At 40.5% G+C, this 25,557-nt stretch overlaps 4 protein-coding genes across 13 annotated transcripts in view; 2 read left to right on the top strand and 2 right to left on the bottom strand.

Moving 5' to 3' along the window:
* The window catches only part of apba2b (amyloid beta (A4) precursor protein-binding, family A, member 2b), a 54,143-nt gene extending 44,849 nt beyond the window's left edge, over positions 1 to 9,294 (top strand). For all 9 annotated transcript variants that reach the window (XM_047331425.1, XM_047331427.1, XM_035627682.2 and 6 more), the window contains 7 exons: positions 770 to 856; positions 3,075 to 3,260; positions 4,517 to 4,696; positions 5,756 to 5,968; positions 6,082 to 6,201; positions 6,680 to 6,820; positions 7,799 to 9,294. In XM_047331425.1, the coding sequence (XP_047187381.1) occupies positions 770 to 856; positions 3,075 to 3,260; positions 4,517 to 4,696; positions 5,756 to 5,968; positions 6,082 to 6,201; positions 6,680 to 6,820; positions 7,799 to 7,870 (999 nt within the window). In that variant the 3' untranslated portion in view covers positions 7,871 to 9,294. The remainder of the gene's footprint in view (positions 1 to 769; positions 857 to 3,074; positions 3,261 to 4,516; positions 4,697 to 5,755; positions 5,969 to 6,081; positions 6,202 to 6,679; positions 6,821 to 7,798) is intronic.
* Positions 9,295 to 9,428: 134 nt separating this feature from the next.
* sord (sorbitol dehydrogenase) lies at positions 9,429 to 12,643 on the bottom strand. 2 transcript variants are annotated; one of them, XM_035627694.2, is made up of 9 exons: positions 12,484 to 12,643; positions 12,361 to 12,394; positions 11,644 to 11,808; positions 11,241 to 11,400; positions 10,985 to 11,103; positions 10,568 to 10,633; positions 10,287 to 10,465; positions 9,988 to 10,109; positions 9,429 to 9,887 (listed from the first exon to the last, which is right to left on the bottom strand). In XM_035627694.2, exons 1-9 carry the CDS (start codon positions 12,535 to 12,537, stop codon positions 9,722 to 9,724), a joined length of 1,065 nt encoding a protein of 354 aa, XP_035483587.1. In that variant the 5' UTR covers positions 12,538 to 12,643; the 3' UTR covers positions 9,429 to 9,721. The 2 variants fall into 2 exon arrangements, with proteins under 2 accessions (XP_035483587.1, XP_035483588.1); XM_035627695.1 differs by having other exon boundaries at positions 9,746 to 9,887; positions 9,978 to 10,109.
* Positions 12,644 to 13,468: 825 nt separating this feature from the next.
* Positions 13,469 to 16,630, bottom strand: terb2 (telomere repeat binding bouquet formation protein 2). The gene is made up of 7 exons (XM_035627696.2): positions 16,049 to 16,630; positions 15,106 to 15,187; positions 14,871 to 15,010; positions 14,239 to 14,300; positions 14,107 to 14,159; positions 13,931 to 14,019; positions 13,469 to 13,756 (listed from the first exon to the last, which is right to left on the bottom strand). The coding sequence occupies exons 1-7, from the start codon at positions 16,110 to 16,112 to the stop codon at positions 13,644 to 13,646; spliced, it is 603 nt and encodes a 200-aa protein (XP_035483589.2). The 5' UTR covers positions 16,113 to 16,630; the 3' UTR covers positions 13,469 to 13,643.
* Positions 16,631 to 17,216: 586 nt separating this feature from the next.
* tjp1a (tight junction protein 1a) overlaps positions 17,217 to 25,557 on the top strand; it is a 108,733-nt gene continuing 100,392 nt past the window's right edge. Inside the window, exon 1 of the mRNA XM_035627675.2 lies at positions 17,217 to 17,331. The gene's annotated coding sequence lies outside the window, so the exon portion shown is untranslated. The remainder of the gene's footprint in view (positions 17,332 to 25,557) is intronic.

Raw genomic sequence — 25,557 nt, 5'->3', positions numbered from 1 at the left:
AAGACCAGTTGGATTTTGAATTGTGAATTTGGCTGCCATCACAAACCTGTGCTCACAAATTAGCTACAGTAGCTGTGCCCATATGCTAACCGCTGATTAAAAACTTTAACATCACTAATCCCATTTTTTTCTGTCTCAATCTCTTTCCTTCGTTTCCGTTCATTTTGGATAAATATTGAAGTACAGATTAATGTTATTCGCCACAGTCACAAGTAAATTCAAAATTTTTCATGGAATTGAATGATTAATTACAGCTATATATGTGTTTAATTAACACTGAATAAGTATTGCCTCATTTTAAATGCATCTGGCATTTTTTTTAATTAAATGAAATGAAATGAAATGTGATTTTATTAGTCTGCAACACAGTGACCAGGCTTGTTCTGTGCTGCTCTCACTGGTGTCACAGCCAGCTGGTGAAGGGTTTTAGTGTTAAGCTGTTTCTTGTTTCTGTGCCAGCTCACCATCATCATGCCAGGACAGTTAATGTGAACTAACACCACTGCCGAATGCTTTCTTTGTCTGCCGTTTGCCAACTCACCTTTTAGACTACACAACCTGTCCATCTAACCAGCATCTCCCTCGGTGGAACCAGTACTATACATGCATGCGTATTGGATGTTTAACCTGAGACTCTCTTACGTTTAACACTGCCGCCGTTCAGGCAATTGTGAATCACTGTTGACCACGAACAGGCAGGTTTGGTTCAATGATCTTGAGCGATCAAGGACTGACTACCTGACTAACCCCCGTGTGTTTGTTTCCTCAGAGTGCAGACGGAGATGCTCAAACCCTCACTGAGGTGGATCTGTTCATCTCCACCCAGAGGATAAAAGTCCTCAACGCAGACTCACAGGTGAGTTACCAGTGAGTGCACGAACGTCATTACTTTTGCCCCTGCCCCATCTTATGAAACCCCTCCACTGATGTTATTTTTTTTTTTTATTATTTGTCTTTCAAATACATCGCTCTCAGAATTCCCTTTGGCCGAGGATAAGAATATACCGGGCAAAGCCCAAAAGATGTTGCCCAAACATCTGCACATGGAGGGTGACTCAGAGAGCATGCCCTGAGCAAGCTGTTCCTCCTCGTTTCAGTGTTTATACATAGATGAACATTGGTACAAAATGACCAAATACTGACCACACATGTTTTCTTGAAAAGTGGAGATCCACACACCTAAAAAATATTTTATCTCAAACTTTCTGTGATTATTTTTTTGATCCAGCACCGATTAAAAAAAAAAAAAATCACTCTAATTATAGTTACTATTTATATCCATGTTTTTTGGGGGTTTGTTTGTTTGTTGAGTTGTCCGAAGAATTAAGCAACAACTACTGAACAGATTTGGTGGCATCGATGGGACCTGGGCTTTCGAAGAGCCCATTATATTTAGGTGCAGGTGCAGATGAAGGGGTGGATCCAATCAGGATTTTTTTTTCCTTTCTGTAACATTGCAACGCAGGGCTTTTCTTTAATTTTTTTGATGTGTCCATAAAATTTCATGGAATAATGCATGGATCTTGATTTTAAAAATCAGGTTTACTTTTATTTATATTTAAGTGTTTACAATTTGGTACGTATGTTCGGCATTGGCGGAGCTATGCGCTCTACCAGTGCCATTGTAGTTCTCTATTTTCTTGTTAACAAAGTTGTAGTAGTAGTTTTTTCTTCTAGCAGAGGAAAGAGAGTAAAGCAGCAGCACAAGGGTCCGTCTCATTTTCCCACCCCTCCGTTCTTCAACTCCACCGGAAGTCTGGCTACAAATCTGGCTACCGTATGTTTGAAGGGCTGTTTGAAGTGGTTCGTAGGGGTAGATAACCCCCACCGCTTGATCTTCACAAGAAATGGGACACCCTACTGTACCCTACTCAGGAAGGTGTAAGGCCAAGTGGGGGGAAATGGGACGGACCCCAGGTCTTTGATAGAAGCAGAGATGCTTTGCAGAAGGGAGATCATGAATAGAGCTTTGTGCTCACTAACTTGAATGTGTATGTGCTAGATGATGATTCATTTGCAGTATTTCAGTCGTAGCTGCTGTCTGGCTGTCTGAGCAGAGTGTCAGATTGTGTGTGCGTACGTGTGAGTGTGCGTGTGGGCAGCCGCTTGGCAGAAACCGACGTGCTGCAATGCAGTGACTATCTTCCTCCCCTTTCCATCTGGTTGCCACTGGTCCTGGCGCTGCTGATAGAGAGAGAGATTCTGAGTATAACGCCTTCTTTCTGCAATTAAAAAGCTTGATGCAGCTTGCATGGTGTTCCTGACATTGATTTTTAATAAGAACAACTCCAACAGTGGGCTGTAACAACAGTAATTAGGCTAATGTAATAAAACCACCAGAAACAGTTAATGCCGTGAACTAAACTGGAATGAAATTCAGAGTATTATCATAAACTATTAACAAATACAACTTCCTCTCAGGAAACCCAGAGATTCACTTTCAAATTGCATACATCTCTAAATTATATTTGTATTCACAAACAATGCCTCATAAAATATACATCATGTTTAAATCACTCTGTTGTTCATCAACACAAACACCCTGATATCTAAACCTCTTCTGAGTTATTCATGCACCTGAAGTGAAGATCTAATTTACTGGGGGTTATTTGGCCTGTAATCAGATTATGCAGCAGTTTTAAATACAGTGGAAATTAAACCTGTGTTTTCTATCAACACACTTTAATCTCACTCACCAAATGTGCTGCAAACCTTGTTTTTAAATTCTCAGATACTGTACAGGAAAGAGGACGTTAGATGAACCGCAATTAAAACAAGAAACAGATATTTTCACAATAAAATATATATATATGTAATAACTTTATCATAGTCCTGTTGCAGTTGTCTTTTATAGTTAAGTGGTTTCAGTTACTACGTTGCTTGCAAACAGGTACGAGAGTTGTTCCATTTTCACTCTCTGCAGAGCAGCTTTATATCAAGATAACTGCTTCACTTTCAGATTTGCAAACTGAATCTGCATCAACTTGTGTGTGAGTGTTATGAAAACAACAAGATTGATTTTGGAAATTTGATTTTGACTCGGAGGTGTGTGACTCTGATCGATGTGCTTACAGGAGACGATGATGGACAACGCGCTCCGCACTATATCCTACATCGCTGACATCGGGAACATTGTGGTTCTGATGGCCAGACGCCGGATGCCACGCACGGCCTCGCAGGACTGTATCGAAACTACGCCCGGGGCGCCCGAGGCAAAGAAGCAGTACAAGATGATATGCCACGTCTTTGAGTCTGAGGATGTAAGTGAGCCACGTGTTCACAGGATCGCAAACCTGCTGTGTCTGTTTGTGTTAGTAAAATAAATGATGTATCTTAGCTCCCCGTGACTGGGTGAACGCAGATGTTACGAAAGGAAGTCACATTGTTGTTCCTCCTTGACGGTTCTGAGAAATCATTTTACCTATTTATTCTGAATTTATTCTATTGATGTTTGCAGCATATTATTACAAATGTTTTTGTTTTTTTCTACTCAAAGTGTAAAACAATGTGGTATGGTCATCTGTATGACGTTAAACAGCCAATTCGAGCGACCTGCGGATGTGAAATGATAAATGTTGCACAGAGGGTCCAGCGACTCTGTCTGTACCAGTCAGTATAAAGGCCGGACTCCAATCTTTCTCTCCTCATCCAAGTTTGATGCCAGGTTTTAAAAGGCGGGTTGGAGTTATAATAGAACCATTGAGCTGCTCATCCATCAACTTATAAACTGTGTCTGTTAATGTAGCTCCACTGGCCGCACGCAGTGTTTTGACTTTTTTATTGTTCTGCGCAGCTCATTCACAGTCTATTGAGTTTGAGAGTTCGGGGCACTGATGTCGGCAAATTACATATCAGATTTATAGGCAAGTAAAGACTTTTATTAAATCGGAAATGAGGTAAAACGAGTCACAATTTTTACTCACTTGATCTTAATCACCTTCACAGATAAATTGTCAGGTTTTCATTTTTAACACGTCCATGTTGCACTAATTTCACTTTTTCCAAATGTTTACTTTTCTTTGTAGCACATAGTGGGAATTTAACTTACTCAATACCACCCACCATGTTTAAAAAGTGTTAATTTGAGATCAGAACTGGACATTTTTTAACAATGATGATTATATAAAAAGGATGTTGTGTGCAGCATTTTTGCCACACATATATACAAGACACAGCGAACCTGGAAGTGTCAATGTTTACATTTAGTCCAGTAGGTTTGCATCGTGCTACTTGGTTGCAGTGCTGCAGGTGAAATGAATTTGCATCCTGTGCAGTTTATTTTATTGTTTATTTTCCTGAGCTACTCCACTCTATGTCCATGTGCTTTCTGTTAAATACAGAAGAACCCACTGGAGTACGAGTATTACCGGTTGGGGGGGGGAAACTGCTTTAGTGGTGGAATCGCTTTGTAACTTAGATGTGACATCATTGGTCCATCGTTGTTTTATTTGTCTCTGTGGATCTAACAAAACCAGATCACAGATCATGTCATGATTCCTGCTCTTTCTGTCTTCAGGCCCAACTTATCGCTCAGTCCATCGGCCAGGCTTTCAGTGTCGCTTACCAAGAGTTTCTGAGGGCCAATGGCATTAACCCTGAAGACCTGAGCCAGAAGGAGTACAGTGACATCATCAACACGCAGGAGATGTACAATGACGACCTCATTCACTTCTCCAACTCTGAAAACTGCAAAGAGGTTGGTCTATATTAAGTGAACAGTGCACTCATAAATTCCCTGCGGCTAAAAGACAGTGTATTTTCTTTGCATTGTTCTTTTGTTGTTGTTGTTCTGCAGGAAACAATGAGGCAAACACATTGAAACCACACATTTATGGCACAAGTCTGTCATGCTGCAGGCCCTTGAGCGAGGCATAATTAGTCAGATTAAGGGGCAGATGGTACAGTAAAATCTACTCAGAGCAACACCATCTTTTTTTCCTTTTTTTTTCTTTCTTGCTGTATAACTTCTTCTTGAACTAACACTGAAAGCATTACTGAGGTGGTGAGAGAATTAGAAACTGTGAAACAGTTTCTGCTCGATGTGCAGAGAGGCTGTTTGGGCACCACCACACAGCCGCTGGATTAGAGGCACACGAGTAATTTGTAGTAATGGGGAAACTGGGCTTTCCCGAAGCAATAACGCTTCCTAACCAACTGTGTTGAGAATAAATTCATTATCCAAGGCTCCACGTGTGTGCAAGTAGGAAAATGTGCCGTACGTTAAAACAGTACTGAGATTGCACATTGGTTTGGTGTGTAAGGGCCTGTGTAAATAAATGCTGTTGAAATAAAGAATCATAAATAAATCATTTATTGATGTATATTATACAGCCTGACCAATATGGATTTTTTTTGGGAGGGGGGGGACAATGCTAGTACTGATTTTAGAGTAAAAAATTTCAGATACTGATATATTGGCTAATATACATTTATATATATTTAAAGAAAAACAATTGGCAATGATTCCCAAGATGTCGTTATCCAACCCTTGTGTCAAAGAAATGTAATTAAGGCTGCATATTTTACTGTTAATCAAAAACTTTATGATAAATAAATAAAAACTAAAACCAGATTCGTAGAACTTGAATTGAGAATTCAATTGCTCTAAGAGAAAACAAGATCTGTACGTATTCCTCAGCAGTTGGAGGCTGAGCTAGGTCCCTCTCAGCAAATACCAAAGGAAAAAGCCACTGATGCAAACAGGCCGATAGGTTTCGTCTCAAACTTTTTGCTCATCCTCCCTCACGCTCTGCAGCTGCAGCTGGAGAAGGTGAAAGGGGAGATCCTGGGTGTGGTGATCGTAGAGTCCGGCTGGGGATCCATTCTGCCCACGGTTATTTTAGCCAACATGATGAACGGCGGGCCGGCGGCTCGCTCTGGCAAGCTCAGCATCGGAGACCAGATCATGTCCATCAACAACACCAGCCTCGTGGGGCTGCCGCTCGCCACCTGTCAGGGAATCATCAAGGTACAGAGGCTCTGAAGATCTGCATGATTAGAGGCAGGAATACATTGTGAGATTGTTCTTGGACATAATCCGTGTGTTAATGAATAACCTTTTTATGTTCTGCTGTGTTAAAGGGCTTAAAGAACCAGGTGCAGGTGAAAATGAACATTGTCAGCTGTCCTCCTGTTACCACTGTCCTCATTAAGAGACCGGATCTCAAATATCAGCTTGGCTTCAGCGTCCAGAACGGAATCGTAAGTTCTCATTTATTTCATTTCTTTCTCACCACCATCGAGCATCTAGGTGGTTCACTTAGATATTAGTGTTGTCAATACAAAACATGTATGATATTGACTGCTTTGTTCTGTTATTCCCCATGTGTTAACTTTGTTGTTCGGTGTGGTGTATTTTGTATTGATACCGCGCAGCATGTGCACGTTTCACATCCCTGGTTCGGCCCATTATTTTATTTCCTCTGTATTGGATGCACTGAAGAAACACAGCGTCAGTGGTGTGATAAATAGCTGTTTTGACTTAGATATTCTTTACACAACTAATACAATGCTAGAAAAAATCTTTGGCAAAGACCTAATGTGCTTTTAGTTTTCCATTAAACTTTTAAATGTCAACTATCTGTCCTTGCCTTAAAGGCTTTCATTTTGAATCTGAACACTCTTGCACAATGGTGATAACATTAAAGACTTTTGCTTTTGCGTGTGTGTGTTCTGACAGATATGCAGTCTGATGCGAGGAGGTATCGCTGAGCGAGGTGGCGTCCGTGTGGGTCACAGGATTATTGAGATCAATGGGCAGAGTGTGGTGGCCACAGCACATGAGAAGATTGTCCAGGCCCTCTCGAACTCTGTCGGCGAGGTACAACTGATGCTTACACACACACAGAAGACAAAGACATACAAATGCTCACGTGCAAATTCAAAGCAAATATCTGTTTTTTTTTACCTTCACTGCTTTTTCATTATGTCAGTAAACAGAAGTATGTGCACACAGGCAGCGTATATAGTTAAAGGGGCATTCCACTGATTTTACACACGTGAAGTTCAGTTTAGTAAAATAACCTTGATTGGTTGTTTCAACTTGGGCTTGTAGACATAACATTTTTGACAGAAAACCTGCGGTAAAAAACTGCTGTGTTGAGCTTGAAAAACGTAGGCATTTACCAGGCAGTTTGAGAAAGTCTGAGAAAAGATGCAGTTCAGCAGCTTTACGGGAGGAAAGTCATCTCAGTCTGCGCCGCCTCGATTTTATTTTTCACGATCCTTTTATTGTTTTATCTGGTCTCTCTGAGGCTGGTTCCCTCTACTCTGTGGAAGTACAATACTAGATCACTAGAGTTGTCAGAACAGAAACACGACATACTGCCCAAAAAATACAGTAGGGAGGAATTTTGAAACATGGCCAAATTAAAAAAATCACTCAGTTGTATGCCGCAACCCTCTACCTGTATCTTTTTCTATTTGCCTGTTTGCTACATCATTAAACATCTTGTTTAGTGTCCATTGATTTTAAACTTCTCACATTTTAGGTCTGCTAAATAGGATATAAAACTAGAATCTAAAACAACACCATGGGAATAACAAACTCCATACATCTGACTATTATAGAATCATATTGAATGTTTTAAGACACGACATAAGTGATCATTTAAAGGGTTTAATGTTTATTTTTGAAAGTGTTAAAAGGGGCAGAATCCACGGAAACAGATAACAGATATCTTTTATTTCACAGAACGTAAATCCTTATTTCTGGATTGTGAAAGTTGACACTCTCTAAAGACACTGTTTAAAACCGAATAAAGGTTTGAGATTGTGCTTTTCTTTCTCTCCCTGCAAGATTCACATGAAGACCATGCCGGCAGCCATGTTCAGACTCCTGACAGGCCAGGAGACACCGATGTACATATGAACGATGGCCAGGGACCGTTGCCCGGGACCGGCTGTCGGCTGTGACTGGTGACATCTCACTGACCAGCGACAGGACGGCTTCTCCCTGTCGATTCTTTTCTCTCATTTTTTGTTTTTCTCCCTCTGAGCTAATGACATATTCATATTCATCATTCCCTTTCCGTCTGTGCTGAACATGCAACAGCCATTTTATTGACATGAAACGCTCTTTCCATCGTTCCAGCTGAAGAGACAGCGTGTGTGTGTGTGTGTGTGTATGTATAGTTCATTCTATTTATTTGTCCTGTCTGTGCTATTCTGTTTGATTGTGTGGATGGACTTTATCGAGTGACTGCATCATATATATATTTTTTTTCAATCATGTAATGCAATTTGATACTTCTACTATACATCATGTATAGTTTCATTGTCTTCAGTTTATTTATTTGTCATGAAAATACATATTTTGCTAATATTGTGACTGAGGGCAGTGGGGATGGAAGGGCCACAGCTGCATTGTAAATATTTACTTAATCTTGCTGTTGACTTTGATGATGGCAAAGACACAATTGAATGGCGGATGTTGTGATCGCTGCCATGAAAGGAGGAGTGAGCGTCTGAAAGTTGACATATTGTACATGTGGATGAAACCAATGCTTGCAGCAGTGGTTTATGGGAGAAACGCCATTGATTTAATTCATTTAACGGCAATACACGAGTTCGACCTCTGCGTGACAATATCTTTTCTAAATGTCATGTACAAACACTCACACACATTTAAATATCAGGCAACTGAATAACAACTATTCACATGCATTAAGTATGCTTTTGATATCAACATGTCACACGTATGAAAAATTGAGTTTCTTTTGTGTGCTCTCTCTGTACATTCATCTCGAGTGTTCCTGACAAACTCAAGAATACTGAGTGGATTGTGAATGTAACTGTGTCGTGTGAGCTGTCCCATTGCCATATGCGGTATTAGAATGTCTGTACATAAAGAGAAACTTGTCTAGTATTGTGCTCATGTAAAAAAACAACACAGGTTTAGTCACTGTAAACATTGTCCCACCTGTCTGTTTGGCTTTTCAGTCTCGAGAGGGTAAGAGAGAACTTTTTGAATCGCACACTGTGACAGGAAAAAAAAAAGCCTTACCACCGAGTAACGGTTTTACAATGCGTTGTAGTGAATTTGAGCCCTATGAACATTATCTGTGTGCATGCCTCGTAAAGTAGTATCATGTCATTGTGGCAAGAAAAATTAAAAACGGAGCTAAACCTGGCTGATTTTATTGAACTGGATCAAACTACAAACCGTATCTAGAGAAATGTGTGTTGTATAAAAGTTTGTTTGTGTGCATGTATTTTAACTTAAACAGTATTAACTCGTTTCCTGAACTGTAAAGTACATTTCTTGTAAACTTACTATTAAACAGTATATCATCACCACTAGTGTAATGAACATACTGTATAACAACATTATACATGGAATTGATTCAACTGCCTTCACTTTGAGCCTCTAGTTCCCCCTAGTGCTGAGATCTAGGAAGTGCAGGTTCTTTACAAAAAAAAACACACCAAACACTTAGTTTTTCTTTATTTAAGATTCATTATTGAAAAAGTTAGTTTTAACTGTGTGGCAGAGTGTAAAATTATCCTAAATTCTAAATGTAAGAACAATTCAAATCATATATAATAATAAAGCAATTAAAAGGTTGGATCTTATCACTCGTACCATTTGACGGTCAGTGCTGTTATCAGTGTGTTTCTACTTCTAGACAAGTCCTCCTGTTATCTTCCTCACGGTCAATGTCCAGTTTGTATATGTCTGCCTGTCATGCATAGTCTTGTTTTCACCACACTGGGGGTCAGGTCAGGGGTTCTGGTCGCTCTGGTCACACTTTAACATGACCTTTATCCCGACGCCCTGACGCGTGGTGTCGAAGGCCTCGACTGCCTGCTCCAGAGGGAAACGGTGGGTCACCAGGGGCTTCACGTTCACCTTACCTGATGCCAACATGTTTATAGCCATGGGCCAGCTGCAACACAGCAAGAAGAGCGTTTCACTGAAACCGTTAATTCTCAGCAAATTAAACTCACAACTGGAGCATTCACATACACAACAAGACCTTTTCTCACGTGTTGCAGTAGCGTAAAACTCCTCTGATGTCCACTTCCTTTAAAGCAGCATGGATCAGAGGAACAGTGGCCATCTCAGAGCCGAGACCCACCAGCACCACCACGCCTCCCGAACGTGTTGCCTGATGGGAAAACATGTTTTAACAATTATTTTATGAATCTGTAGATCCTGAAACTCTTTGGCGTTTAGGCTTCACTGTAAACCTGTAGGGGGCAGTGGAGAAATTATTCAGATCCTTTAGTTCAGTAAAAGTAGAAATGCAACAATCTGAAAAAAACTCAAAGTAAAAGTCACATACATAGATGGCAGTTTGGATGCTGCTCTCGACGCCGGTGCATTCAATGGTGATGTGAGGCGGAGCTCCGAGCATGTCCTCGACAGTCTTGGCGAGCTGCTGGGCTCCGTCCGCTCTCTTCACCGTCAGCTGGAAGTCTGCTCCCAGATCTTTGGCCATCGTCAGACGCTCTGGGGACAGATCTGACGACAGCAGAGGAGGTGGATTAGAGACAAAAAGATCATAATGTGTATGTTGTCGTCACATTTCAGACAAGATAAGTGTTGATAAATGATGTGTGTTACCAGTGATGACGACCTTTGAGGCCCCCATTGCCTTGGCCACAAGCAAACACACCAAACCAATAGGCCCTGGAAACAAACAACGTAACAACTCAAGACATACAAAAGCAATGTGCAGGTATTTCACCTGATGTTGCTATACACAGGTGTCTGTTCATTATGTTGTTTTCAACACAATAAATGTCAAATATTAACCCTCTTATGAGCCGAGATAAGGTTCACTGGTTTCTGCCTCACTTGAGTTTTGTTAATTCAGAATGACTCTCACCGACATGTCACTTTCATGCAGGACCATCAGCTCTTTTACATGAATCCGCACCATTCCCTGACATGCACTCTCCACCACTTCATTGAAGGAATATTCCTACAACAGTTGGTGACTCAGTTTATCGTGCAGGTTTTTTTTTTTATTTTTTATACCTGCACCGCAGATGAGCACGGTGCTGCCAAGGGCTACACCGGCTCTGCGACAGGCGTGGATCCCCACGGACAGAGGTTCAATCAGAGCTCCCTCCTCAAAGGTCACATTGTCAGGCAACCTTGACAGTAAAGGAGGAGAAAGACAGAGACGGATCTGTGCAGAGGTTTGGCAAGAGAGTCGGTTGGAAGTCACAAATGAGGCAGTTGTTAGGTAACATGTGGTGCAATGTAATCCTAAAAAAAAAAAAGCTGTTACTTGTAACAGAAGTTGGCATTGTGCTTGTAGTATCTGCACAAGTTTCCATGGTCAGGGGGCGTGGCACAAAAGAAGATGGTGGGAGACAAGTTGTATCGTCCGTTTTTGAAGAACTCGTCCATCTCACGTGGAACACCAGGCTCAATGGCCACTCTGTCACCTTTAAAAAACAAGCGAAACCAAAAAAAGCCAGGTTCACGTCTCTGCAAATGTTTGTCCAGGTATCTTTGTTACAGGTTATGCAACTTCACATGTAACCTTATGAAAACATACGGTAAAGTATAACAACCTTATTGCATTCTAAACATGTTCTTTAATATAAAAGTGTAAACCTTCAACAGAAGATTTCCGCAGCTCACATAGCATGAGACGCTGACTTTGGTACCTCACAGATTCAACTCACCTACTTTAAGGTGCTTGACGGCCGACCCGACCTCCACCACCTGCCCCGCCGCCTCGTGGCCCAGCACCATCGGTTCTCTGACCACAAAGTCTCCGATGCGTCCGTGCTGCCAGTAGTGGACGTCTGATCCACAGATTCCAACAGAGTGCATCCGCAGCAAAACCTCTGTGTACAGAACGTGACGGGAGGAGAAAATACTGACCGATGAACGTTTATAAACGGACACTGACTAATTCGCTGGATTGCACACCCCTGGATCTTTTTCTTCATCTCTGTTTTTTCTGATTTGTTCAGCTATCCAAGTAGTTAGATTTTTTTTCTGCAACTGTAAAGAAAGGCTGGAAAGCATTTCTTTCTTTCTGCTGCTGTGTTGTCGTCTTTTAATATAATGTGTCATGTATGTAGTTTTTTGGGGTCAGCACCACCCTTTATACTATATATTTGAGTAGAGTTGAGTACGTTTGAGTAGAGTATGCTTATTATTATTTTTATTATTATCATTATTATTATATTCGAGCATGCGGACTACTGACCAAATGAAAATGTAAGTTACAAATTTTTATTTTTGTCACCTGTGCATTGTGAGTTGACTTGCACAAATACATTTTTAAAAAATCATAAATTGTGTATAAATTACACCTCATGATGCATTTTCTTTCCTAGTCTTTTTTTGTTGTTTTTTTTGTTTATCTGTTAATTTTTAAAACACAAATGTACCATCGGGTCCTGGCTCCGGGATGGGACGGTTTTCCTGCAGGAAATGGACAAAAATAGTCAAATTTGAATCGGACAGACTGTAGGTCACATTCAAACGGGTCCGACGTGCAGCCGGTGTCCTACCAGCCGCAGGTCTCCCAGAGCGTGAAGCACCACGGACAGATTCTCCTGCGCCATCTCAACACGGAGCAGTGACCGGGAGCGACGACACCACACGAACAACAAGTGTCAGACTGCTGTTACGTGTCTGTTGATCAATGTGGTCAAAGTGCAAACGGCTTCGGGCTTCCTGTCCGAGGGGCCGCTACCAAAAACTAAGCCTGTGATTGGCCAAACACCCGCGGGCCAGTCCACTGCGCAGGGGTGGACGGCACCGAGCGGCGATGAAAAGACTGCGCTCAGGAAGTGACATTGTATCTCTGACTGCTGTTGTTCTCTTTCGTGTCTTGTTTTATATTATTTTGTTATTGATTATAGAGTATCACCGTGTCTGTATCATATAGGCAACGATGTACGTGACGTGAATACCTGCCGCTCCAGGCTGAACATCGTTCCATGTTCAGGTGCATGGGAATAATAATACGCCCTCATCTTATTTACTCAGTGGTGGAGAGTCACTAGTTACATTAACTCAGCTGGTACTTTATTTGGGAATGTTGTCATTTCCTTCTGCTTTACACTTTTACCGCACTAAATTGACAATACGAATTTTTACATATTTTTCTACATGAAGAGCTTAAAGAGCTTTAGCACAATTATTCTGAGGCTCATTTCATATGTCAACATGGAAAATCAATGACTGCATTACAGGGACAAAAACCAATAGCAGAACTTTGAGCTATCTATCCATTATTTTTGTCACTGTAATTAATTCTTTCTATTCTTGACTATTGAGGAGATAAATTATCACGTTGAGCTACTGTATGTGTGTTGATTATTGTAGAATGTATTGTGTGATTTTTGTTATGTTGTGAGTATGAATGTTCTGTTTGTAGGCTTATGTTGTTGCTGTACGTTCGATGTAGACAGAAGCTAGTGGGGATCTTAATAAACTAAACTAAACATTGAGATAATGTGGATTCAATTTCAAAATGAGATCAGATTTATCCACGTTACATTCATTTATTTTATATCAGTTTATATACACTGCAAATATAAGAGCAGGAGGCGCAATGCAGGTGAAATAAAAAAAACAATAATAACACGTCTGTCAGTACATTATCTACATCTTGCAGCAGTTGCAAGAGCAAGTGGTACTTCGTCTTCTTTACCATGCTTTTCTCTTAGCGCATGTTTGCTGATGTGTTGGCTTCACAGCTGGAGCATCCGAAAAACTCGGGATGGAAATCACACAGATTACCTGAATATTTCTGCAGGGAGTCCATGCTGACATACCCTGAGTCAACGGGAGAAGAAAAAGGAAATGTTAACACCCGATAGACTTCTTCCAAAAGATCATAATCTCAAAATGATCAACACCTGACCTTCAATAGAGATCAATTATCTAATGTTATATTATTGGAAACAAGACATTTTCTCAAGGAACAGGACATTGTGATGACTGCTTCACCTGTTTGCATGTTTGTAACTGGATAACCCTGCAAGAGATCACACACAGGGGCTTCACCTTCTGATGAGTCTGTGTTAGATGATTCAAAACTGTTTTAAAAAAGGAATAGGGAATGAATGAATTCACTGCCCTGAATTTATTGTGGTCAAATTCTAAATATCATAAACATGACATACTTGCTTCTGCTGACTTCCATTTCACTGAAGTCATCTTGTGTCTCATGGCAACCCTGTTAATCAGAGAGCAGCCCAACAGGGGGTGTTAACAGGGATTTATTTGCCTGTGAGGAAATGGCCTGGTGCACTAACCTGAGCCACAGACTGCTCGTCTTCACACTCCCAAATCAACCTGCCGACCACGTTTCTGACCTCTGAAATCACAACCAGAAGGAGACTGTACAAGTTTTAATTTATGAAATTGGTTTACTACTTTGATATAAAACCATTCATTGGGTTCCGTGTTTTTGAATTGATCCTTTAAAGTGAAGCAACAATTATTCAAAAGTTGATCATGTCTGTGAGTGATCCATTTGTATCGTTTTTAGAGGCCTGAAGAGGTCAAACTAAAAAGTAAAACAAACCCCCCCAAAACCCAAAGATTTTATATAAAATCTGAATAGAAAAAAAAAGGTTTGTGTAGTAGAAATACTTATCTGGGGACATTATTGACGCTCCTTACCCCAAAACATTAGATTGTTCCTTGGTTTAATGTGATAGTACGGAATTCCAATATGTCATTGTGCACACTGAGTAATTGATTGATTATTAAAGAAAATAACTGTACTGGCATCGTGTTGATAATGAAAATAATGAATTACTTAATATTGCAATTAATCAAATCTTTAAGACATAACAGTCAAGTAAACTTGGGGGTTTTTGGACCCCAGAGGGTCTGGGACCCGTGGCCAATTGCAACAACTCATTAAATACACAGACCTCACCGTCTTGTACTGAGGCTGGAGGCAGCACATAATGACCAATGTACACGGACTTCACACTCTGGCGCTTCTCGCAGGCAGACAGGAACAAACTCTGGAAAATAGTCACCTTCTTCCGCAGATAATCTCTGCTTTCATATATCCTGAAAAACAAAATTAAAGTTATGTTGTGATTAGGACTTATCTTCTGAAGGACAAAAGGGCAGATTCTTTTGTTTTTTGTAACATTGCTCTTCACCTCAGAGTATCTGGACATGTAGCATCCACACTGAACAGATAATCTGCAGTCCTCCAACCAGCAGTGCTCCCACCGTTATGTACTATAACAAAAATGATACGACCGAAAAATCCAGTTCAAACCAACAAAACAGTGTTTAAACAAAACCAATGAATGTCCAACTTGAAGTTAGAGATCCTGAACTAGATAAGTGGCAGCATGTTTTTCTCCTTTTAAAGAGAATATAAACTGATTAGTTATAATGTTAAACCGGTGTCAAGTTAGCCTCTTGTTTACCTGTAAACCCTCACACATGGAATTAATTTTGAGAGAATCAAATAAAAAAGAGAGAACAGTAATTTTAAATTGCAAATGATTTTGTTTATGTCACATCAACCGTTGGTGGCAGTTCAAGTATCTTAATTTTTTTAAACATCATATTTATATGAGGAGATACTTAATGTAATTATATTGAATATATACCACAGATATATAGAGTAATACTCACATACCTATTATAAATAGTGATCTATTGTTTTTTAATCAGTTTGATAATAATAATTAATACATTATATTATTTTAATATTGTAAAGTGTACTTTACTGTGGTTAAGTACAATATACAGGTCATCTTTTGTGATATTGCTTTCCCACTGTGCCTGAGTTAATTGTACAATTGGTTTAAACCACCTGTTTTTGCACATATAGGCAAAAGCAGATTTTTAAAAAAATGTACATTTATATACACTGGGTATAGCTTTTTACTTGCTGATAATGACAGATATTGTTGATGATATTGAGACCTCAGAAACATATCCATCAAATGAGATAAGACTTTGTACATAGCTATAACCTACCACGTGGCAAAATTAATAAATGTGTAACAGTCAAACCTACTGATCAGGTGATTGATTCATCATGTTGATGAGGTAAATATACTTTGAGCTCGATCTGATCATACTTACTCCAGAAGTCGTGACCGGCCTCTGGCACACTGCTCGAAAACCAGGCAGACTTGTTGCGAAACATTGCCACAGTTTTGCCTTTCGGTAAAAAACAACAACAACAACAACAGCAACCAAATGTTTGCTAGTTTCAGCAACTGACTGAATATTCAGTTTAATCTCTCTTGGGCAGGTCTATCTTTATCTTGTCTGTCTTTTCCCCAAACACATTGGTGGATGTTGTTTAGCTCAGGTCGGCGATGGCTGCGGTTTGGCGCGCAAACAGCTCTGCTGCGTTCACACGCTGTCGAAAACTGTCGGAAATGTTGGAAGCCGTGAAAACGGACGACAAAAACAGAGCTGCGAATGCGATTTGAAAGAGTGGCAGCAGGGAGAGGAGGTAAAGACACTGCGTGAGGTGGAAGGAAACAGGTGCATGCAAGTGCTACAAACTGTAGTCGTTGTTGTTCGGACCGTCTATCAACAACATCAAGTTGCAACCGGTAGGCTATGCGCAGGACGTCACCGGAACTCGCCAGAGAATCTTCCCGTTTATAACTTCTCTTCAGTTGGACAGTCATTCGTCGATAGTTGTCGGTACATAAAATGGTACATGTCAAACAAGAACTACCACAGGCCAATTCGGCGTTAACGATTTTACTAAATGTCAACACCTTTAGTCTAAAAAGAGGGTAAATTGTTTACCCACAGCGTAATTTACATAACGCATAGCAACTTTCACGTTTTACGTCACTTCCTGTTTCCTGTAAATTAAGTGAATTTTTTAAACTTATATTGAAACACTAACCATCAACTTTGTAGTGAAAAAAATGTTTTGAAATCTAAAATACAAAAAAAATTCGGCTACTTTTTCCTGTTTCATCAGTCCTGTCTGGCAACAATGGGAATGTTTGACTGTGCGGCTGTTTGTACGTATTGTGTAATGTTTTGTCTGACTGTGCGTTATACTTTAAACATAACATTTTAAAAGGTCAACCACAGAGAGACAACATGTCCTTTGTTTGCATCTTAATTTTTTGAGATGGTGGTGGTGTTATCCTTTTTCAAAGTGCGTATCACATTGTGGGCAGGCATCCAGATAAACTGTCGTATTCAACATATTACCACCTCAAATTATGAGTGTAAATGTTAAGTGTTTCTTTCATATGTTTCTTCAGTGTGATCTTCTCAGACGGGGCAAAGAAATAATCCAACTGACTGACATATACGTGATCATCCCAACACACAAGTTTGAATGAACCGAGAGTCCAAGAGCCAGAGGTTCTTTCCCGATGCACGACAAGGTACGTTGTCTGCTCAGAAGTCAAACAAGGGAAATGCTACTGCTTTACAGCTGCAAGGAGACGGATGAGCGAGATCCTACTTTGGAATTTCCAGTACGGCTTTCTGATAAAGCAGCATTTATTGAGGGTTTAAGAGGTGTAATGAATAGATTTATTAAAGGTCCCTTATTGTATAAAGTGAGACATCCATGTCTTATATGATTATAAAGCAGGTCTATGTGCATTATTAATGATGTGAAAATATAAAAACTCAGACCGACCCTCTGACCCTGAGTGTCCTCTATGAAGGACTTATCAGTTTTTTGTTCATCCTCTTCAACAATCCTTTTTAGCTTTTAATCCTTTTAAAGCTATCCTTCTACTGATCCTTCAATCACTGTTATCTCGCTGCGTTAAGTTTCCTGCTCTTTATTACTCACATTGTTTTACAAGTTTCACTTGGGTTTGCACCAGAACCAGGCCTTAAGCCCCGGGCGTTTATCTCCCACAGCAAATCCAGCTGGAGCATTCCAGACCAAATTTGAACATCTGTTTGACTCAGCACTGACTGGTCAGTCAGTCAGATGATGATGCGTTGCCTGTGGTTGGGCTGGGCTGTGTGTCACACAGAACACAGTCAGCCAATCAGAAGAGAGGCTCAGAGACTCTCCGACTGAGCTGTTTTTGCTCAGCTCCAGAGAGAAGTGTAAAAGAGGAGATATAAAACTATAAAAAAAACAACCCGCCTTGGCTATTAAGGAGCATATATTCTGGACCCTTGTTCTTTTCACCATATTTAGAAATGATGTCCCTATAGCCTCTTCCATTTACAATTCTTAGATTTCAGAGATACAGATTTAATCTAGTGGTTGAGAGCGCTGTCTGAAATGGCCTTAGGGCGAGATCTGTGCATTGTACAGGTCACAGCTTATTTTCCTGCTCATCAAACAATTCCCTGACTCCTTGTGCCATGTATTGAAGCATTTGCATTTGTTATATGTCTCGTTCACTCATTTATTTATTGTAATTTCAGTCCATCATTTGCCTCTGGTATGTCCTGCAGCACTACTACATTTCACCACCAGATGGTAATATTTTACAACATATTATACGGTTGAAAACTAAGTCACAGTCCATTTTATATGGCTTATAAACATGTCGGTATGACAGTACAAATCAATCAATATACTCTGTTCATCAAGGAGTTTTGAATTTAGCTGTTTTTTTCCCCCCACTAAGTACAGTGCAGCTGTTAATGTGACATTGTGATTTGAAGTTGAAAAGGGGGTATCCCTCTCTTATAATTAGCTACACATACACACACACACACACACACACACACACACACACACACACACACACACGCACACATTTTTATATTGTGAGTTTTCTAGTTCTCACTTATTCACAGTAACATCATGAGATGTGCATTGATTTGTCAAATCACTCACACCGTGGACCTCACTTTTTGGCGTTATGTAGGCACCAGCACTTTGTTTTATGATCCATAACCTCCTCGGTGGGGTTGTCCGCAGGTCAGGCACTCATTGTTTTACCACACAGTCACACGCAGAGAACCCGCTGACTCCTATCTACCAATCCAGTAACGTCATGTAACCTTGTGTTTTATACCCGCGGCAGCCTATTAAGGAAGATATTGCCGTACAGCACTACTGCCACGATGCTGCTGGTGTAAGTGATGGGCGGAAGTCTGAGGAGCCAGAGAGCCCATCACTCTGGCTTTTTACGAGGCTATCATGGCGTTGCACGTAGAGAATTGCTTGGGAAACCAGTGAGCAAACCTCTGCTGCTTGTTAATGTGTAGCTGCTCAACTCTGCGTGCTTTCTTTTGGCATGGCATGCATCGCACACGGGCAGAGACTCCATGTAGGTTAATGCTTATCTGTAATATATTGCTCAGCTTGCCTGCATATACTCCCGTTTCGTGACCGAGTTCCTCCACTCCACACACTGACGACTAGTTGAGGGGGTTCAAAGCAGTGATAACTCTGTTGCCATGACAACAGTGAAGCCACACCCTGTTTCCTTATACCCAACCCCCCAACATGCTATCTTCAGAACAAAGCACTGGGAAGAGGAGCTGGTTGGTGGTACATGCACTCAGGCTCCTCAATATGTGCAGAAAGAGAGGAGACATTAATCTTCTATTTCCTGTTGACTGACCTTCGCAGTAGAAAAAATAAAACAGCTTGTTTTTAATAACAATAGGACTAATCAAAATTCCTGTTGGTTACCCTTTTATTTTTCTTGCACAGAAAAACTGTATAAAACCCCCTATTGAAAACCGTTTGTGTTCAGTTACTTATTTGCTGATATTCATTGTGCTAATTGATACCAAAACATTACAAAATGGTATTTCTTCCAAGGACACATGAAATATTGTAAATGTTAAATGAATACTAAACATATACTAAACATTGGTTAATCCTTAAAAAAATGTATTCAGCGAAAATTCCAAACATTCTCTGGATCCAGCTTATCACCAGTAATATTTTAAATCATTTTAAATTCAATATCTTTGGGCTGTGGAATAATAATACACAATATAAATGACACCACCCTGGGAAATGATCATGGCAATGTTTTACATTCTTTTGATTAATTTGATTATTATATAATGGATATTATTATTTGTTGTTTCCTTGATTACATTGAGCACTGTTGATTAATTGAATTGTAGATTTTACAGAAAATCAATTGACCAGTTAAAATTTCCTTTGGTCATTATGTTATGAGATAAATCAAATAACTTTAGGTCAATGATTGTCGGTTGAACAAGACAAGAAATATGGAGACGCCACCGTTTTACAGGTCTTCTTCTCTTTTTAATTGGACTCGGTTCTATTATGTGATTGTGTTTCGTGTCATATCCAGGAATTATTCACATAATCTTAGTTATGTAATAATTACAGGACCTGTCCTTGTCTCACCTCTCTTTGTTTGCTGTTGTGCTGTTTTCAATCCTTTTAGCTTCCTACTACTGTAGATGGAGAAAATGTCCGGCAGTGGCAGATCTGTCTGGCTGCTCTGGCCTCCAACTCCCCTCTGGCCCTTGTGATACTGTTCCATTTTGTGGCAGCCTGGAGTATTGTATTGTGATGGTATATAGCTGTTTGTGGTAATATGTTTTAGGTCTGCAACTAAAAATATTTTAAATGACAGAAAATACTATATTGAAAAATGCCCATCTGGCATCTTTACATTACTAGTTTTGTTGACTCAATAATCCTTAAACCCAATTTATTCAATTATATATCATCGGAAACTGAAGACTAGCAGACACATTTGAGAGGCTGAAACCAGTAACTTTGGCATGAGTAGTTGACTCTTCATTATAAATTAATGTTGATCAGCTAATTGTTTTATCTGTGGTATATGTTGCTGTAATAGTTTAATATGTAATCCATTATGTCATCATATAGATATGTTTCCATTTTCTCACAAATGGGACTCAGCAGTAATCCTGACACAGAGAGGATTTCTGATTTCCACAGTTTAGCTATTTTCATACCTAGTATCACGATGAGTCCTGGGTGATCAGATCACAAGTGAACAGAAGTTCGTCAGTTCTCACGTGGCGTGTGTTTCCTCGTGCATCTCGAGTGGACAACACTTTTGATCGGTTCTCACTTCCTCCCTCTATATGCAAATAGACACGCACATCATTGCTGTTAGAAAAGACCAAATGTGTTGTTTTTCAGCCAGTGGGGCTATGACAGACAGGTCTGCTCTCAATATATTTGTGTGTGTGTGTGTGTGTGTGTGTGTGTGAGAGAGAGAGCTAGAGCGGGGCGAGGAGGGGCCGGGTGAATCAATGTGCTACACACAAGAAAGTCTTGTTTTATTTACTTCTTCAACTGTTTTGAACAGATGGACATTTTCCTGCATACACTTGTGACCGAACTCTGAATGAAGTCTTGAGTAAACACAGTAACGGTAAACAGACCGGAAACAGACGAGCAGCATTATTTTGAAACAGAAGCATGTCACGAAGCCAAGTGCATGTAGCCCATACCAAGTCTTTAAGGGCCTGGCACTCCATGCCAAAGCTGAGTTAAACACGGAGCAGTACTGTAAGAGCAAATGTGCTTCACATGTTTCAATGGGTCCGTTTTAGTCAAGTGAATTCTAGATTCTCGAGGAAATTGTAGCCACCAATGTTCACAAAAAGCATAAACAATGACTAGTATAATTAAACTTTACACAGAAATAATAGCACAAGAGCAATAAACATGATGCATAATGTTGATGATTTCCTTCCCACATGAGGCCTGTAGAGAAATGTGTGTGTAGTGGGCTGATAATCCAGTACGGGGAGATCTGGATCGAGGGGTGACGTCTTTCGAGACAAGCACAATAACCGCCAGTGTCTTTATGAATAGCTGCTGGCTTTGAACTCCATATATTTACTGCTTCCAGATGCCACCAGATTGCTAGTCAGCATTCTCATGTTGTACTTTGTCAGCGAGATGTGATGAGTTATGTCATCCGAGAGTTGTAGAGGAGTTGATTTGCTGTCCAGTTTCTCACTTTTATGTCTCGCGTTCAGTTAAGTTCTGTGTTAAATGATCAGTCTGTTATCTTCCCATTTCTCCTTCCTCTTTCTCTTCCTCTGTCTCCCCATCAAGTCTGTCTCTCTCCAGCTGAACCAACAGCATCAAAGGAGTGTGCTTCAAATCGCAGGTGTTGAAGGATTAAGGCCACCGCAGGATGGGGTTTTATTCTCAGCCTCTTCTTTGATGTAGTGTCTCTTTCACTCACTTGTGTCTCTAACCTGTTACATGGATTGTCAGCCCACAGTGCCCATTGCTAAACTGAAAATGTAGAGTGTTTTTTCATTCTCACACCGCAACAATCAGTTGGTTCAATTCACAGCAGCTGCAGCCTCCGAGTGCTAAACATTTTTGCCACATTTGTTTGTTGCACAAAAGAAGACGGCATCTGTAAGATGTTGGAACTGTAGCCGACACAAAGTTATATACTGTCAGATCATATACATTTGTCTATGATCTGGGATTTCACTGAATTGTGTATAGCTTGGTAATGTGTCTGGGTGAATCAGTTAATTGTGGGCAATATTGTAAAAGAGCCATCCTGAGGGCTTTGTGTGATAGATTTTAAGCCGTGCTTGTGGCTGTTCCATCACTATGGTCTACTTTGTTCTCAGTAGTAGTTTAATGGATTGCTATCAAATGTTGTTCATGGTGCCCAGAGGAATAACAATACCGACTACTACCCTCATCTTTCGGTCAACCCCGTAAGATGAGGGTACACTGTATTCATTATTATTTATTCATTATTATTTAATGTTATGCTTCATTCATCCAATCCTCACCTACTTTACCTAATCTATTTAATCCCGTGAGGAGTTACAGCCAAAATTCACTGTGAAAAGATGCAAACTATGACATGCAGTTTTTTTTTCAACTGGCACACATCTCAGTGAAAGTGAATTAGAGGAGATGAGGAAAGTACCAGAGTGACCGCTCAGATGCTTGCTGTAGGCTCCACGCTGACCTATAACCCCGGCAGGGTTACTGGGGTCTGTTGGTGTGCCGAGGAGGGACAGGAGGGTACATTGCTCCGCAGACCGTTAAGAAACCATGCAGGCAGCAGCTGAGCAGTGTCTGACAGTATAGGGTGAGAGGAAATTGTCACAGGCTCCACAGGCTTACCTTCGGGGGCAACGCGCTCACTCTTAGACAAGCGTATACTGTAGACTCACATGATTCAAATTCATGTGCCCATGCATGCACGTGTTCGCAAGGCTGCACAGAGGTATCGGTTAGGGAACACACACACAGTGAAAGATCTCCCTGAACAGAGGACACCTGCGAGACAAAAACTGCCAACAGAATCAAGTTTTGAGTGACTGTAGCCAAGTTTGTGTCTCACCAAGGACTGTCATGCTGCTATGCCACACCATGTGGGAATGTTATTTGCCCTCTTAGTTGCTTGGGTCTAGTTTGAGTCATCTTTTAGAGGACGCCACCACTAAGAAGTAGCTGCTCCCTGGGCTAAGCCCCCCCACTGAGCGCCAGCCATGTAGATTAATGACCAGACCTTCTTATTTTTCTTCACATTGCTCCCATCATCATTTGCTCTCGTCTAACTTTGCGCAGCCGTTTACTGAAGCTACATTTCATCCAGCTTTTTCTGGTCGTTTTTTCTTGTTGTCCTAACAGACAACAGTGTTTATATCCTACACGTAAAGGTCACAATGGAGTTTTTCTAGTAACCAAACAAAAGTCGCATTCAGTGTTCCTCACCAAAACACGCTGTGTATCTATGAGATCTAACAAATGTGTGACATTTGACAAGTGTTTCATTCCGACTTTGTTTATATCCATGTTTAATAGCCATGTGGCAGCTCACCTTGACGTCACCTATTGGTTTGTGAACTGCAGTTTTGAAGCCTCGCCTTTGGCATTTTGGCCAGCGCCATCTTGGTTTTCTGAAACTAGAAGTAACCATATTTGGAGGAGTGGGAGGTGGCCCTGACTAAGAGCTTGAGGAGACTGTACGTTCACCTACACCTGCGACCTGCACCCATTGGATTCTACTAGCTGTCATATTGGACCATAACTTAAGATCATGTTGTATTGAAGAAGACTTTGAACTAGCAATACAGACAATAAACCCCACGGAGAAGTAGGTTCATATTCTCATAGACTTCTATAGAAACAGACTTCTTTTTTGCAACCAGCAGTGTCGCCCTGTGCTGGTCTTTCGAGAGAATACAGGTTACTGGCACTTTCACGTTGGCTTCATTTCCGGGACCTTGAGTCTACGTCCATTTTTTAAATAGCTTATTAATAGCAAGCAGTCTTCTTTTTCTCTGGCTTTGTTGGCGCTTTGTAACATATTTTGGTGGATTACTGCCACCTGTTGAACACTATAGCATGAGACCATTAGATGGAATATTTATAGCACATTGATGCAAACATACGCATCATTTACAGTGTGCACAGAATGGAGATTAAAAAACAACCCTTGAGTAAGCAAAATTTTAAATAAAGCCTAAAGTGAAAATGATTAATAACAAGTAAAACCCATTTTATTTTCTTTGATGGACGTTTACATCACCCATGATTGTATCTGCTGCATGAGGATCACCACTATTACTAATGCGTAATAGCCACTTCGATGTTTGAAAAGTTCTTGTTACAAAGTTTACGAAAAACTTTACTTAAATAGAAACAAATGAAACGACTTAAACAGAAGACAGACACGGACAACTTAAAGAATATAACGTCTGGCACGTCTGGGTTCTTTCTTATTCTCTGACACGCCGTAATCTCAAGACCTGTTCCTTCTTATTTTACCTTCACAGGATGCCCCTGTCTAAACACAGGCCCCATCCTCCTCTTTTAACACACACACACACACACACACACACACACACACACACACACACACACAAACACTCATATCTAATTTTTCTGTAACCTGCTGTCACAGAAATGAAAGGTAGCACATCTTAACTGTATCTCTACAGTAATAGTCCTCTGCCATGTTCTTTAATTAAGGTGTCTTCATTGGAATGTGATGTTAGGAGAAAGTGAAATAATTTACAATACTGGTGATACTGTACTTAGCAATAGACAACCATTAATAGTGTTGAAAATGTATTATTCAAAGTGTAAACACTCTATTTTGTATAAGGTCGCTTATTTTATGGTTTTGCTCTTGCTTGCCAAAGCCATGTAGCGGGAAGGCTGTGGCTATCAATATTGTGGCAAATTCTAAACTGTTGAGACTAATGTGCCAGTTTGTGTTACTGTTGTCTCCCCCAAGAGGCAACTAGAGCGGGCTGACTGGAGTTTTTGCACTGAGGAGCGCCATTTGGTTAGTGATTCTGACTGTTGCTCTGCGTGCCTCTGTGGGGCAGAAGCATAGAACGTGAGTCACTCCATAGTCAAGGTCCCTGACTGAAATGGTCCACTAATTTACCTGGGGTCATTTATAATTTCATCAGTAATATGTCACTCCAAAACTTTCTGCTGATGACCTCAGCGATGATGAAGAAGCTGGTTCCCTCCAGTAAGGACAACTCTTTGTCATAATCTTTACCCTGTAATCAAGGGCAGGGCTGCGGCAAACGATGCAACAATTTATGGAGCAGTTAGAAATTTCGGAAAATATGTGGATTTCCATTCTACTTTAGAGTTTCCTTTAGCAGATTTGACAGAGATATGACAAGTCTGTATGGTGAATATTAGACTA

The sequence above is a fragment of the Scophthalmus maximus genome, chromosome 4 (assembly GCF_022379125.1).
Source record: "Scophthalmus maximus strain ysfricsl-2021 chromosome 4, ASM2237912v1, whole genome shotgun sequence".
NCBI classification, from domain to species: Eukaryota; Metazoa; Chordata; class Actinopteri; order Pleuronectiformes; family Scophthalmidae; genus Scophthalmus; species Scophthalmus maximus.
Note: the sequence above shows the minus strand (reverse complement) of the source record. Positions and strands in the feature narration are given on the sequence as shown.